This window comes from Athene cunicularia (genome assembly GCF_003259725.1).
Source record: "Athene cunicularia isolate RWA chromosome 10 unlocalized genomic scaffold, athCun1 chr10_part1, whole genome shotgun sequence".
NCBI lineage: Eukaryota > Metazoa > Chordata > Aves > Strigiformes > Strigidae > Athene > Athene cunicularia.
This window is the reverse complement of record NW_020799112.1, coordinates 11,422,426-11,436,628: the sequence shown is the minus strand read 5'-3', so window position 1 is coordinate 11,436,628 and position 14,203 is coordinate 11,422,426. Positions and strand designations below refer to the sequence as shown.

The window sequence follows — 14,203 nt, the reverse complement described above, 5'->3', positions numbered from 1 at the left end:
CCAGTTTCCGTCATGCTTTGGCAACACTGTTTTCTGCAGGCACCTCTCTAATGGCTGGTGTCTGCAAACACCGTCCAGCAAGTCCCACCAAGCTTCCAAATGGCCTTACCTCCTCCACACTGCACGCTGCACCCTTCCCATCCGCTGTGCGTCCAGATGTACAAAGAATCCTGTTGCTTTTCTGGCTCGCTTCTGTTTTCAGCAGTATAGTTTACAGGAATGGTGTATTCATAATGAATTCCATAATTCTGGTCATGAAATAACAGCACCTGGTTCAGCAGGAAAAGAAAGGCTGTTACAACACAGTGTACTGGGAAAGCCAACAGACTGCAGAGACAGTAATGCTGGAAATGCTGTCTCGCGCCAGTATGTCTAAAATAGAAGTACCTTGTGAAAGGCAACCAAATCTTCAACTAGAGACCTGAAATTACAGTGGTATTGGTAAAATGGCATCTGTGGGAGCAAAAATTGCTTGTGATTTGTGAATATTAAAGCCAGCCATGGAGTTGTCTAAATCTGGAATTCAGTGCATAACTTTGTTTAAACCTCAACTGTGATCAGCAGGTCACTGGCTACCTAAAGTGAAATAGTAACACAACACAAAGCACTAAACCAGCAGTTTTCATAGAACAACTATTTCAATGAGCATCTGGAGTGAAAAAGTCACTCCTCATACTTGCCCTACCCTTCTTTTCTAGAAAGCAAGTTATCTCCAAGACTCATGCAGAGACTCAGGCTGATGGTTGGGGACCTTTGTAGAGAACAAGTTAGTTCTGGGGTAATACTGTGCTGTTTATGGATCACGGTCCTGGGCAGCCTGCTCTACGTTACCCTGCTTGAGCAGGGGGTTTGGACGGGACAACCTCCAGAGGCCCCTTTCAACTTCAACCATTCTGTGATTCTGTGAGCTGCAGCATTTACTGTTGCATTTGAGTTGGGCTGCAGCAGTCTATAGTTTGAAGGCAGAAATGTTTATGAATACATTTGAAGGAACAAAGTGATCCTTCTCAAAGCAAAAACAACTGATGCAAAAAAAGTCATATGCCTCCTGGGAAACATGGCAATCCAAGTGAGCATGACTATTCCTGCTGACAAGCTGTAGGAGAAGGATTTTATTGTCTCAGAAACCTGAGGATGACAAGGAAGAGTCATATCATACAGCTGCTGGCAAAATATATATTTTCATACCCTGCATATTGCTAGAGGAAGGTGAAACCTGCTTCCAGCAGCAGGATTATTATTTCTCATGGAGTCACATGCGATGTCTCTAGTGTTATTACTCCAAAAGTCACTGACTCCAAGAGGAACAGAGAAAAAAGCTTATTTTTTCACCACAGGCAGATGACAGTTCTGGTCCTGTTTTGATTTACATGTTGGGCTTCATTTGGTTCTCACGCTCACTGGGTTGAGTTAGAAGTGACCAAAAGATACCCAATGGAGTATGAGGTCCACGGAATCTGAGCTACTACACTGTTAACAAAGGCCATAGAAGTACTACTGTAATGCTGATGGTGTGTTGTTAGACTTACTTATACTATATCCCATAATAGCAGCATTAGACAGGTGAATTCTGCTGGCTCTTGTCAACTACTGAAATAGGAATGTTACCTTATCAAATAAGATCATTTTAAGTAGGGCTATCATTAGTGAAGTAAGCAGCTACTCGATTAAAAAAAGCAAATTTGCAAATTCTATTTTTCCCAACAACAATTGTTTCCCATTCAGATTTGCAGAAATCACTCCTACTTAACCAATAACCTTACTAAAGCTACTATAAGCTCATTTAACCAAAAAAATAACCATATATGCTGAAAGAAAGGGTCCAGCTTGCAGTGCTACTGACATCCTGGAGGTCTGTGCAGTGAACACTGTGGGCCTGCACAAAATCAGCATCCTTGAGTAACTCTGCACAGTGCATAACCCTGGGCAGAAAAGCCTCTTCCAGAAGATGTGGGGAACAAAGATATGGTTTTGCTTCAGCTACAGAGGGAGCCTTACTACCAGAACTGAGTATCAAGGTTGAAACTAGCCAGCCATCATTACAGTTTCTAAGATTAATGTTTTTTTAAAAAACACAATTCAAAATACAAGGCAGTCAGAGGCAGAGAACTCAAGTCCTGCTCTGGCTTTCTTTAAGTGAGTTAGATACAAACAGCTTGTTCTATAGAATTGATCAATCAGTTTTTTCTAAAGCATCATTATGCTCTGGGAGTGTTTGGTTGTCCTCTGTTGCTGAGAGGAGGTCTAGCACAGGCCTAGTTACACAAACATTAATTTCTCCAAGAAATATAGTTACAGCAATGCACTTGGAGAAATGCCTGAAGTATTAAAAACCAGCTCCTAAAAAGAAATCCTTATTATCTCAATATGGGTGCAAGACTAGTGAATCTAAAGGCCCATATGAAACCAATTTCATGCAATTTCGTAGCCATATATAATTGGGGTGTGTGTGTGTGTATAATTGGTTTCAAATGCAGGTCACAGTGGACTGACTGAAGCTTCTGGCTCTTTGTCAGTCCAGTGTATTTCACCACTGTTTGAACAACAGTTTTCCATTTAGAGGTAACTGGTAACCATCCTGCCTCTCTTGCGTCGAAAGAATGAAACCCACTACCCTGTATCAAGGAAAAGATTAATATCTGATTTGAAGAAAAGACTTCACGTGTGCTTTGTTTACCACTGGCAGTGATTTTTAAGCCACATGTTTTTTTAATCGTCTGGTAACTTTTACTTTCCTCCTTTTTAATAATTTCTGAGGGGGAAGGTGAAGAAGGAAAATTTCCTCTGCTCATATCTGCTGAAAATGCCAGTCTGTACATGGACAGGATACTTGTGGAGAACCTCATAATCACTAGTTTCCTATGTTACTCCTTAATGAAGGGGAAATGAGTATTTCTTTAAAAACAAAGCTCTACTGATGCCGAAGTTCACAAAATGCTGCCACCAGATTTTACTGCAGTACACCTCAACCAAGTAACACCCTAGAAGTTTCCAAGAGCTGGCAGAGGAACCCTGCAGAGCATCTTCACAAATGGTACGTGTGGAATTCCTTTTTCTTATATGAGGTCAGGAAGACCTTGGCAGTTCAAGATACTTTGTCAGAGACCTGGTTTCAGGAGGGAAGACTTGTGTTAAGGCTAAAGTCAAGCAGAAGCTGATTTTTCTGATGATGAAGACAGCTCCTCTATACACATCCTTTGTGTGGGCAGACCTTGAATTACATGGCTGAGTCAGGAAGGTGCTGGTATGCCCAAATGTGCACCACTAATTCAGTAGTAACCTGTCTGAATCCAGCTTTACACTGATCTGTATGTGAACCTGGTAAACTTACTCATTTGTCTGAGAAAACAAAGACAAAACACCTCAAGTTCCTATGCAGCATATTTTGACACAGAGAAAGTACTGGCTAAGTGGAGTATTACTATTATTTTGTGTGTGTGTGTGAAAAGTTGAAGGAACTTTTGAGCTTTTCAAACTGAGCCCTGAAATGTTGCACAATGAACACCAGTGAGCCAAAAAATTTAGGTGAGGGAAGGGAGAGACTTCTGATTTTTAGCAGCACTTACAGATAGCCTCCAGTGAACAAATGTGGCAAAAAGTCACAAGGAAAAGAAATAGCACATAGAAAAGTGTAATTGGATAAAAATGTTACAGGAAACTGCATACATTAAAATACTCTATGTCTCCATGCAAACCTTTCTACAGAAACTGTAAAGCTTTCTGTAGACTTTCAACTAGCAACACATATATGAGACAGGCATTGTTACAGCTATCTTTCAGATAGGAACATAAAGGTTACCACCAAATTTAAGGGACTGACCCATGAGTCACCCCATCATCCATTAGTGACAGGACTGGGACTATAACCCTGTTTTCACCCCTGTGGACTTCTCATTATGTTCTCATAAAGCAGCCGTATGACTGTTTATAAAATGACATGCCTGGTTAACAGAAGGACTATGTTGTACATATAGGAAAAACTTTCAAGAACACCTTAAAATACATAAAATTGAAAAAACAATATAAAGAAAACAAGGAACATTTCTCTGTGTAACTAAGTCACTACAGAGGGTCAAATTCATGTGTAGCATCTGTACATGCCAAAATCTGCATCTCTTCCGTTAGAGGAACAGTGAATTTAAATAAAGAATACTTTCTGGCATAAGTGAGAAGATATTTTGGCAAATATCCTTTCATGTGTGTGAGCAGGTATATCCATGAAATAAAGAAGGTTCCTTGAAACCTATGTCCTCTAGAATGGATTTATCACATTGTGACACATTACAGGAGTATCCTGCACTGGACATGACCTTACTGGGACAATGCATGTTCTCTCAGAATAGAGCATAATTTATATTTAAGCAGGGAGCTGGGTTTCTCCAGCCCTTACAGTGCCGCAAAAGAATGCAAAGAGGCACTACAGCATACCTTTAAAAACTCTGGTGAGGAAGCAAACAATCAAAATATAACTTTCAGCTAGGATATAAACCCTTTACGTTGCATCACTTAAGAAACACAAACAAAGGATATAAAGTTACCATCAAGTGCAGTGGTATTTTAGTTGGTCCTTTGGCAGAGATTTTCTCCCACAGACCCCTTCGCACGTACCGGACAGTAGTGCCTGCGATCTGAAACTCACCAGGAAGCTCAATTTTCCAGTCGCTGTTAATGGATCTCTTACTGGAATCTTTTAAAGCTGAAATGAATCAAACAGCATGGAATGATATGTAAGCAAATTTGTAATTACAATATAGGCTACTGAGCTTCTGCCTCAGCCCACCTCAAGTACAAGATGCAGTAGCCCTGTAAGGGACATGAGTTTAAAGGAAAAAAAGTATACTTTTAGCTGACTTGTCATAATTTTTCTAACTTGGGCATATTCTGTACTTCAGTTGATGAAGGCGTTTCTAATTCTATTAACATTGCTATTAAGTAACAATAATGACATATAAACTTGTCTTGCTAAGGTTTTACTACCTAAAATTATTATGTTCTGCTTTCCAAACGAGCAATGTTCTCCAGTTTCAAAACTTCAAGACATTCTCTGTGCCATTGCGCTGCGAGAAAACTTAACAGGAAGAAAAAGAGGTACAAAGGAAATAAAAGGAAGAAAAGATAACTACACACTGTCCTTGAAAAACTTATGATTAGTTTAGGGCTAGAGGCAGAACTCTTCCACAGTTTGACCTATTTCAGGAGTGTGTCCAAAACCCACACAAACTGATGGCATATTGTTGAAATCAGTTACATATACAGCTCTGCTTTTGCAAAGGAAAGCTCGCACAACTGAAATGTTTTTCTTTGATTTTCCATGAAGAGAGATTTAATTTGGAATTGAAGGTAATACTAAAATACTACAGCACTGTGCTAACAAGCAAGAACCACAAAGGAGAAGTGACTAACTAGGAAAGCCCAAAACTTACTACCCTATGGTCCTTATCCAAGCTGAGCAGAGTGCAGATTGTAAACAGAAAGCATAATCAGAGAACAATCAGTTAGAGCCATAATTCTTCCTGGAATAATCTCAGCATTATTTGTCAAAGCTTACATGGGAAACACATAGACATGTATGTAAAATGAACATGCTTGGAATATCTGGTATATTGGAAATTAACACCTAGATCACTTTATGGATTATTCTCAAATCTAACTCTTTAGATTTTAATCTTATAAAAATGGATGGTACCATAAATTCAGACACATATACCAAATTGGTAGACAAGATGAAATAATCTAATATCATAGAGTAGCTGCTTGAGTGTGACCTGAAGATACTTCTGGTAAAAAACATCCTTGCAGTGTTACACTCTTACAGCTATTAAAACTGGTACTTGGGGTGAAATATAGTATGAGAGCACCAGTGGCTGTAAACCAAAGGCTGGTTTGCGAGGCCAGATCTGTACATTTTTATGTAGACTGCCCATCCTGAGACTGACTAAATTCTGTCAGCAGCTGGGTTCAGAGATTCTCATTCAGACAGTATATAAGAAAACCTATTCTGATCTTCAAGCATTAACATAAAATTCATAGATCATTTATCTCTAAACTCTTCTTCCAAATGTAGGAAGAAAACTCTGCTTCTCTGCTTTTTTTTTTTTTTTTTTTAACTTTCCAAGCAGAACCAGCTCTTGGAACTGTATTTTCCTAAACTTTCCTTGAGACAAAGATCAATCAAAACCCTGTGTTGATACACATGTGAAGATTTGCAGGTGCACAGTAAAACTGTTCCTGAGTTTGTATGTGCTCCATAATGCAAACATTGAACAAGTTAACATGTAGCTGTCACAGCCATAAAGAGAAGTCAAGTTACAAAGCAGAGACTGCCCAGTGGACAGAACATGAACTTGGCACATCAGCTTAATACCCCCTTGTGCTCAAGCCTGGAGGGTAGAATATTTCAACCTTCATGCACTAGCTACCGGCATAATTTAGAGTGGCCCCGCGGTTGTTCTGAATAATTCCAGATGCTTTTTTGCAAGTTAAAAAACTGGACAGGCATTATAAATTTCCAGCATCAGAAATAAGCTGAGCTTATGGTCAGGATACTTCCTGATACCTTCTTTGCTCTCAAAAGGCAGAAGCAGGTGAGATACTATCTGCCACTGGGTTTGATGGAAACCAGGCCATAAATAAAAAATATCAGCAAGCAAGGAATAGTCTTCCACTGCCATGCTCCTTTTGGAGTCCGTGAGCTGGATTCACATGTGTAAGGCCAGGAGCTGTAGGATCATGTCTGTCCTGTCAGGAAGTGCCTCTATGTGCAGGTAGGGCAATGCAGAAAGCTCTACTGCGGAAGGAAGCCCTGTAAGATGAATATTGAGAAGAAAAGATACTTGGAGTAACATGTCCTTTCTTTCAGCATAACCTATTGCATCAGGATCACTGATACCCCTCAAACACTGAAAGACAATTCCAGCCATAAGGACATCACATTACTGTTGACTTGTCAGTGCAAGTTCATTTTGAGGTTTATGTCTTTTCTACGCTAGAATGGAATCACAGTTATCCAGATGTTGGTGTGATGCACTGAGGGAAGAGAAAATTGGCAGACCCTGTTCTAACAGAGAAAAAAAGTCCCAGGCCCCTTTGTGGAGATCCACGCACCATGATCAAACTTGCCCTGACATCAGACAGACAGAATAGCCCATGTGTTACTGGGCTTCCCTAGTTCAAGGTTAACTGTGTCTGTTGCCTAAGCCTGTAACAAGATGTTTTCTTAACCTCCAGCATTTCATGCCTATTTTATTCTCTTCCAGTAAAGAACGCACTTGACTTTCACTTAACTAAGTGTGTTGCAAGCAGATAAGAGGAGCTGACAAAGCATTTTCAAGTCACTAGGAAAATCCCATTGTCATCTCTTTGGATCAAGGCCCCATAGCCAGCAAACCCTTCTAGGTGTGCTTAGGCTCTATATAATTGCCCAATATGCTTAGGAGACAAGGAATTGGATTTCTTGTCAACTGCACAACACAGCTGACTGACTTACCAGTTGGGTCTAATTTACTGTGGAAGTGTTTGTAGCAATACTGGGTTATTCTACACAGACTCTCCTTTTATTCTAGTTGGCCATGTCTAACACCTTTTATATAGCTGTTACAATGAAGGTTCCCTCATGAAATGAGGGGCCAGTTCACCCCTTCTTCAAATGAGGTTTGAGAGGAAGGAAATCCTGTTAGTTTTCTCTCTAGGGGTTTCCTGAAAAACTGTTTTATTTGGCTCAACAGGACAAGTGCCTGGCTTCAAAGACCCCAGAGGGTCTGCCGAAAGTAAAAGGAGATACCTGAAGTGATTCCAGCACAGGGCACCATCTCACTGTGGAAACTTATTTTTAGACTATTCCATGTACAGTGCAAAGACATGTTCCCAGGCACCTGCAAACCTCTATGTTGTTAAAATGGTCCCTAGTATATCTTATGGACCAGGTCAACTTGAAGTCTCCCAAACAACTCCTAGAATGGGTCAGGATCCAGGACTACACAGGGTCCCTTCTTAATAAGCAGTACTCAGGCAGCCCCCACTTCATTGGGGGCTGAGGGCTCATACACAAGATGCTCCAGGACCACTGGCCTCAGTGTCTAGGAATATTTCAGGGTATGTTCAATTTACTGACTGAGCATCATTTGTAGTGTCTAACCTCTGGGGAAGTCTGGAGCAGTTGGAGGTCACAATGTCCTCTGCATCTGTGTGTGCCTTTCTGAGGATCTGCATGCTGGGGAGTTACTGGAGAAAGGTGGAATATCTTTCTGTCCTGCTGCACACAACCTTCCTGACAGCTCTTGTGGTCCCATTAAAGGCTCCAAAATCAGGGTAATGGTAAACTGCAGGTATGGTTTCCTCAGGAGGATTGGGATGTATGTGGGGGAATGTTTTTTTCTGAGGAAAGTTCTCTGGCACACAGACTAGGTGTATGATGATGTCCTGGTATTTGTATGCTACAGCAATATAACTCTTGTCTGAGGCTTATTTCTCTTTCTGCTTTGTTCCTCAATCTACAAAGTACCTTCTGCAAACTTCAGACAAAATTTTGAAGCAGGATTGCTTTCCTCTGCCAAAGCCTAGCGGCTTCCAGGCAGATCAAAGCAGCCATCACACTGGCCTTGAGGAGCTGTGAACATGACTAATCAAAGCTGTGGATGAGACAGACGTATCTCCATGCAGCATGGCTGACGAGTAAAGATATCATGGCACATGCTCAAAACAGTGTATAAGAGCTTGAATGACTATAACTGTGCTTTGGTTCCAGCTCATCATCAAAGGAAGATAGCTTGCTGATGAAAGACAAAATGTTTAAACTTTGTGGACCTCTTTTCTGAGAAAGGTTTGATTTTGATTGCTGCAGGCACTGCTCCCTTAGTGATTGAGGAGATGGAGAGTTTGGAAACAGCCCTGTTCCCAAAGGTGCTTGTTGAGGATTGCAGGAATTGCACTGGAGACTCAGCAGACTATTTGGGCCAAAATGTTTTCACCACCGTTTGTCTTCATTGCATGCAAGTGCCCCATCAGTAGAGATCAATGCTGCAGCTACAAAAGCTCCATGTCTCTTAGGCACAGAGTACTGGTCTTTCTCCAGTGGCTTTTGTCACACACAATTATTGCAGGCCTGGCTCTGCCTAGCCCCAGAGGTGATATCTGCTCTTACTGAATGCTGTGCTTTTCATCCAAGCATTGCAGAAGCACTTTGCAAGACAGCAAGTATTTTTACCTCCATTTTAGGGAATAACATGCAACAAAGAACACTTGCCAAACCTTCCTGAGGGCTCATTGGGAGAAGCTGAGGAGACCAGGTTATACACAGTCTTCCCTAACAAAACCTGTCTGACTGTGGTGGAAAAGCCCAAACAGGAAAGCAGTTGTGAGCCCTGTTTGCCAAGTAGTCCTCACTGATTTAAATTAGCACCCACAGGATTTCTTCTCCCTCGGACAGCTGGCTGTAGTTCTCCTGGGACCCTATGTCTCAAATAGGGTAGCAAAGCAGAGTTCTTTCTGTTCTCCGCACTGTGGGTGTATTTAGGCAGGAGCAAGAATCCACTGCTACATCTCCAAGCTTTTTCTGGCTCAAAGTTGTACAGCAGAAGAGCAAGTGAAAAAGGAACCCCAGCAACAACCCATAACTTCTTTTTTTCTTGTTGGCTAGAAGACAGGAACGGACCAACCTATTTCTAAACTTGGCATCTAGTCAGATCTTTAATTCCACCTTGGGTCCCTCCAGCTTGCTTCCCAGCCTGTGGACACAAACTGCCGAGGCATTTCCTGTTCAAGGTGGTTTTTAAGTGTTACAGCCAGCCAAGGTAGCCAGCGTGGGTTGCCCGTAGGTGGAGGGAAATTCTTCAGGCACTGCTCCCAGCACATGGAATAATGATTCCAAATTATGCTGGGCTCATTTCCAAAGTGCTGTACCCGGTTCTGAGTGGAAATAGGGCCTGATTGGACTCAATTTTGTCAGTGTAATAGAAATAGAAAAACCTTCCATTCTCAGACATGGATTTACAAAGCAATATAAGGCCTATCAGAGTGATTGGATTTTGTTTTCTTGGTCATGTTTTTTGTCCTATTGGAACACTCCTGCTGCTATTCTTCAACTTAGGTTAGGAAGACACTGAGTATCTTTTCTTTGTGTCCAGTGTTCCTTGAAAGAGAAAACTCTGGAAAGCTTAGAGAGGTTCTCCTGGCTCCTGACCATGAACCAAAGAGCTAAAAGCATTCAGAAGCTTTAAGTTAGCCAGATTTTCATCTATTTTTATGTGATGAACACAGGGTCAGGTCTTGCTCTCAAACACATGCAATCCTAATCTTCACCACCCAGTGGGGAAATATCTGCTTTAGTTAAGGTTATGTAGTCACAATGAAGGGCAGTCGCTAGCTCCACATAAGACTCTCAGTGCTGCAGTTACCTGCCAAAGCCCAAGCCCCGGACAAATACCCTGTGCAAATCCCACCAAGACAAACAGAAAGGCTGGCTTCCAGAAGGCAGAGTATTTGCAAAACCCAAGGAAACACTGGCTCTTATTGTTCCACCAGTGCTTTGCTATGTCAAACATCTTACGTGTAGGCGTAATCCTCTCCCAGCAAGTTGGCTGCAGCATAAGTGGAAATAGTAGCAGTAGCGATATGTGCATCCTACCAAGAAATGGCACAAGTGCCAATGCTTTTGACCTAAGGGCAGCTGAATGACATGATTTGCCCTCTTTTCTCCCCCCTGAATCTGGAATGAAAGCCAGAGAACTAAAGCATCCTTCCCAGTGAAACTGCTAACTTTGGTAGCATCTTAAGACAGAAAGCCAATGGCACTAGATCTGAAATCCTAAGATACAATCACTTTGTAAACGCTTTCAGTGACATCCTATATCACAGTACTGGATATTAACCTCTCCTTTTGAATGTAAAGATGGAGGATTATAAGTAAAAGACATGGAAATCAGAAACCAAGGGTCCTAGTCTGAGCTTTGCTACTGACTCCCTGCATAGCCATGAGCAAGTTGCAACACCTCAATTTTCTCTTCCACAAAATAGAGAGCAACAAGCTTTGTAATCCTCTCAGAGTTCCTACCACAGGCTTGATATACCTCTGGAAGCAATTCCCTCTTTCAGAGTGCTTTTCTATCCTAAAACTTTGTGGTGTTTCCACTCTAAGAATCTCTCTTTGGGAGAACCAGAACATGCACAAGTGAAAACAGTACTCAATACTTCCCAAACTAAGGGACAGCTGGAACATGCGTATGTTCCAACCACTGCAATGAGAGTATCAGCAGTGGAAGGGCTGAAACACTGATGTGGAATGACAAAAATCATGTGCTAATGAGCTCATCAACAGCAAGAAGAGCTTGGGTTTTGACAATGCAGGGACCTATAAGCTGCAAAAGTTCACTGAACAAAGAAGGAAGTTTGGAATTTTCTCTTATCCTTTTGTTTTCCCAACAGCATAAAGAACTTCAGAGAGACAGAAGAATTCCTCCATTTATGCGTGGCCATGCAGCTCTGAGTGTGCAAAGGATGTTTCAATGTGCTGCGTGCTCTTTCGGGCCTTGGATGATTTTCCTTCAACTCCCTGCTCTGCCACAGGCTTCCTGTGTGAATTCAGGGCACTGGGGCATTCTGTGACTTGGTCTCCCTAGAAGTAGAGGGGAGATAAAGCCCTTCATCTCTTGCATAGTAATGACAGAAAAAGAAATACCTCTAACATTGGAGAGAAGAGGCAGAAGACCAGACTGACAGATGTATATAGTAGCTGACCAGTTGCATCTTACAAATGCCCTTGCGATCTTTTCTGGACAGCAAATTTGTTGACAGACATTGCCCTACCACAGCCTCACATATAAATCTGACCCATCACCCACATCTAAAACTTTGATTCTACCAGGTAAAAGAGGAGAAGAAGCCTGTTCCCCTCAAAATGAACACAGAAGTAGAAATGAGAAGAGGATTAAACAAAATGTTTGGCCTGAGAAAATAGAGGCAAGTGGACTAGAGGCTGCAGCTAGTCCATCTCAGAGTGCAGGATCAGGTCTTGGGTACAGCATCAAGTGAAAACCTGCTGCTGCAGGAAATGGCACAGGCACCTCATGGTCAGGTTATTGAGGGGTATCAGCTGCCCTGTCCTGCCTCTGCTTCAGTCTGAGCTGGGCACCTTCCTATCTGTATCTCTGTCATTCCTTTCTCTAAATGTACTGTTGTCTTTCCTCCTCCCTCCCAAAGTGTTGCGTGCTCCTGGCAGCTATGTTCAACCCACTGCCAAGTTCTGTTCAGAAACTCTTTTGCCTATATAAAAGTATTCTCTGGTCCTTTCAGGTTGCACAGGGCCCATAACTGTCACATACTATCACATCAAGCAAACATCATAAAACCAAGCCACAAAAGCAGAGAGAGATTGCAGCAAGAATGAAATCAACAAACGTATCATCTTACAGGTCATTTACAGAGGGGTCATTTTAACAGAAAACAGAGCTGAGTTTTGAATCAAAATGTTTTTTTCTTTTTTCTTTTTACCCAGAAAACTGTGAGCAGGTTTATCCTCAACCACTCTGATCCGCCGGGCACCTGCAGGGATCACAGCTGCTTCGATGTAACCTATGGCAAAAAAAAAGGAGATGGATGAGAGTATGCCACAGCCAGCCAGCGGCAGGAATCATCCAGTATCTCACCATGAAAAAATCAACTCCTGTCCAGGTTGGGGAACGGGTGGGAAACACTTCAGATGAGATCCCTGCATTGGCAGCCAAGTTCCACTGCTGTGACATGCCATGGTTATAACTAACATTTCAGCCTGAGAAGAGGGAGAGAAATGCACGTGTGCTGCTTAATTGTGACTTAAGGCTTGTGCTTGGGCCTAATTAGATTTGCTCCCTTCGAATCACCCTGGCTCTCCTGTGGTACTGACAGGAATACATGAGGACTGTTCCTGAGAGGATGCAAAGTGTCACTGTCAGGAGCAACACTGCACATCACAGAACAGACATCTGTGACTTGAAATGAAGTTTCCAGTAGATACTCCTGCTTTCCCCTCTTAAAAAAAGCCTTGCTCAAGGCTGTGATTAGTATCAGAAAGGATTCACTTCCACAAAACATTCTGATGATGCTAGAACTAAACAGCAGGAATTAGTGGGACAAGCAGGGGAAAAAATGTTTTCACTTACACTTCAGCTTTACACAAAAGTTCTGGAGGATATAATGGTCACGGTCTCCTTGCATCGGGCTGCTAAACAGAATTCCACAGCTCAGATTTAATGCAACAACAGAGCTGAAAGTTTCTCAAGGACTGACCACCAGTCACCTGTAAACACTGCCAGCAGACACACATGCCAAATTAGACCATCTGAGCATTTGACATGGTAGAGAAGTTTTTACAGCACCCCATCATATTTTTATAGAATTCTCTTGGTTTTTATCTTTCTGAAACTCCCTTGGCCTTTTCATGCTTCCTTTAACAACCAGCAGTATGACACAGTTATACCACTTTTGACTAACAGAATTACAGTAAGAATTAGGAGCTACGAGGAAATGTAGCCTATTTTCCTCCACCATGGAGCCATGTGGAGTTACGGACTTGTTCCATGGGGTGGAAGAGGTGTCTTTAAACTATAAAACTGAGGAACATTAAGGCCCATTTCAAAGGTCTGGGAGCCAGGCAGAGTTTTTCCACTGGCTTCATTGGACTTTGAATCAGGCCCTTGTAAATGACACTAATCTCATCACAACCATGACTTGATTCCTTCTAATTGGCCACCCAGTTTACTTTGCAGTGTATAACTTGGCACCTCTTTTGGGCTATTGCTCTCCCCTTTCTTTTAGATGTTAAGTAGCTTATCCCGTATGTTCCCTCATCCCCTTTTTTGCTTTAAAGGCTGTGTGAAACCCTTCTGTGTCAGCCCTGCCTTTATGGAAATTGTGGGCAGTCTAGAGTCATGGGTTGGAGAAGCACTGGCATGAGGAGCAGTGACTCCTCTAGCATTCAGCAATGTTTGGGGAGCTCTTTTAGGGACAAGTGCAGCTGAATGGCCATGCTTCTGCTATGCTGATACAGGGAGGCCTCAAAGGAGGATACTGACAGCTTCGTGCATCCCAGGACTAAGTGAATCTCTTACCACTATGACATGGAGTGAGATAGATGGGGATTTTGAGTCTCAAAATATGGATTCACTTCTACCTGTCTGAACCAACAGAGTGGCCAGCCCCTTTGCTGTGCTATGAATAAGGCTGGAGCTCTGGG

The 14,203-nt window shown here is 42.2% G+C and overlaps 1 protein-coding gene across 1 annotated transcript in view; it reads right to left on the bottom strand.

Annotated features, from left to right (window-relative positions):
- Positions 1 to 14,203, bottom strand: part of ADAMTS17 (ADAM metallopeptidase with thrombospondin type 1 motif 17) — a 187,348-nt gene that overhangs the window by 43,996 nt on the left and 129,149 nt on the right. The window contains exons 15-17 of the mRNA XM_026856061.1: positions 12,484 to 12,564; positions 4,539 to 4,696; positions 110 to 269 (exon numbers count right to left, since the gene is read on the bottom strand). Coding sequence (XP_026711862.1) covers positions 110 to 269; positions 4,539 to 4,696; positions 12,484 to 12,564 — 399 coding nt within the window. The remainder of the gene's footprint in view (positions 1 to 109; positions 270 to 4,538; positions 4,697 to 12,483; positions 12,565 to 14,203) is intronic.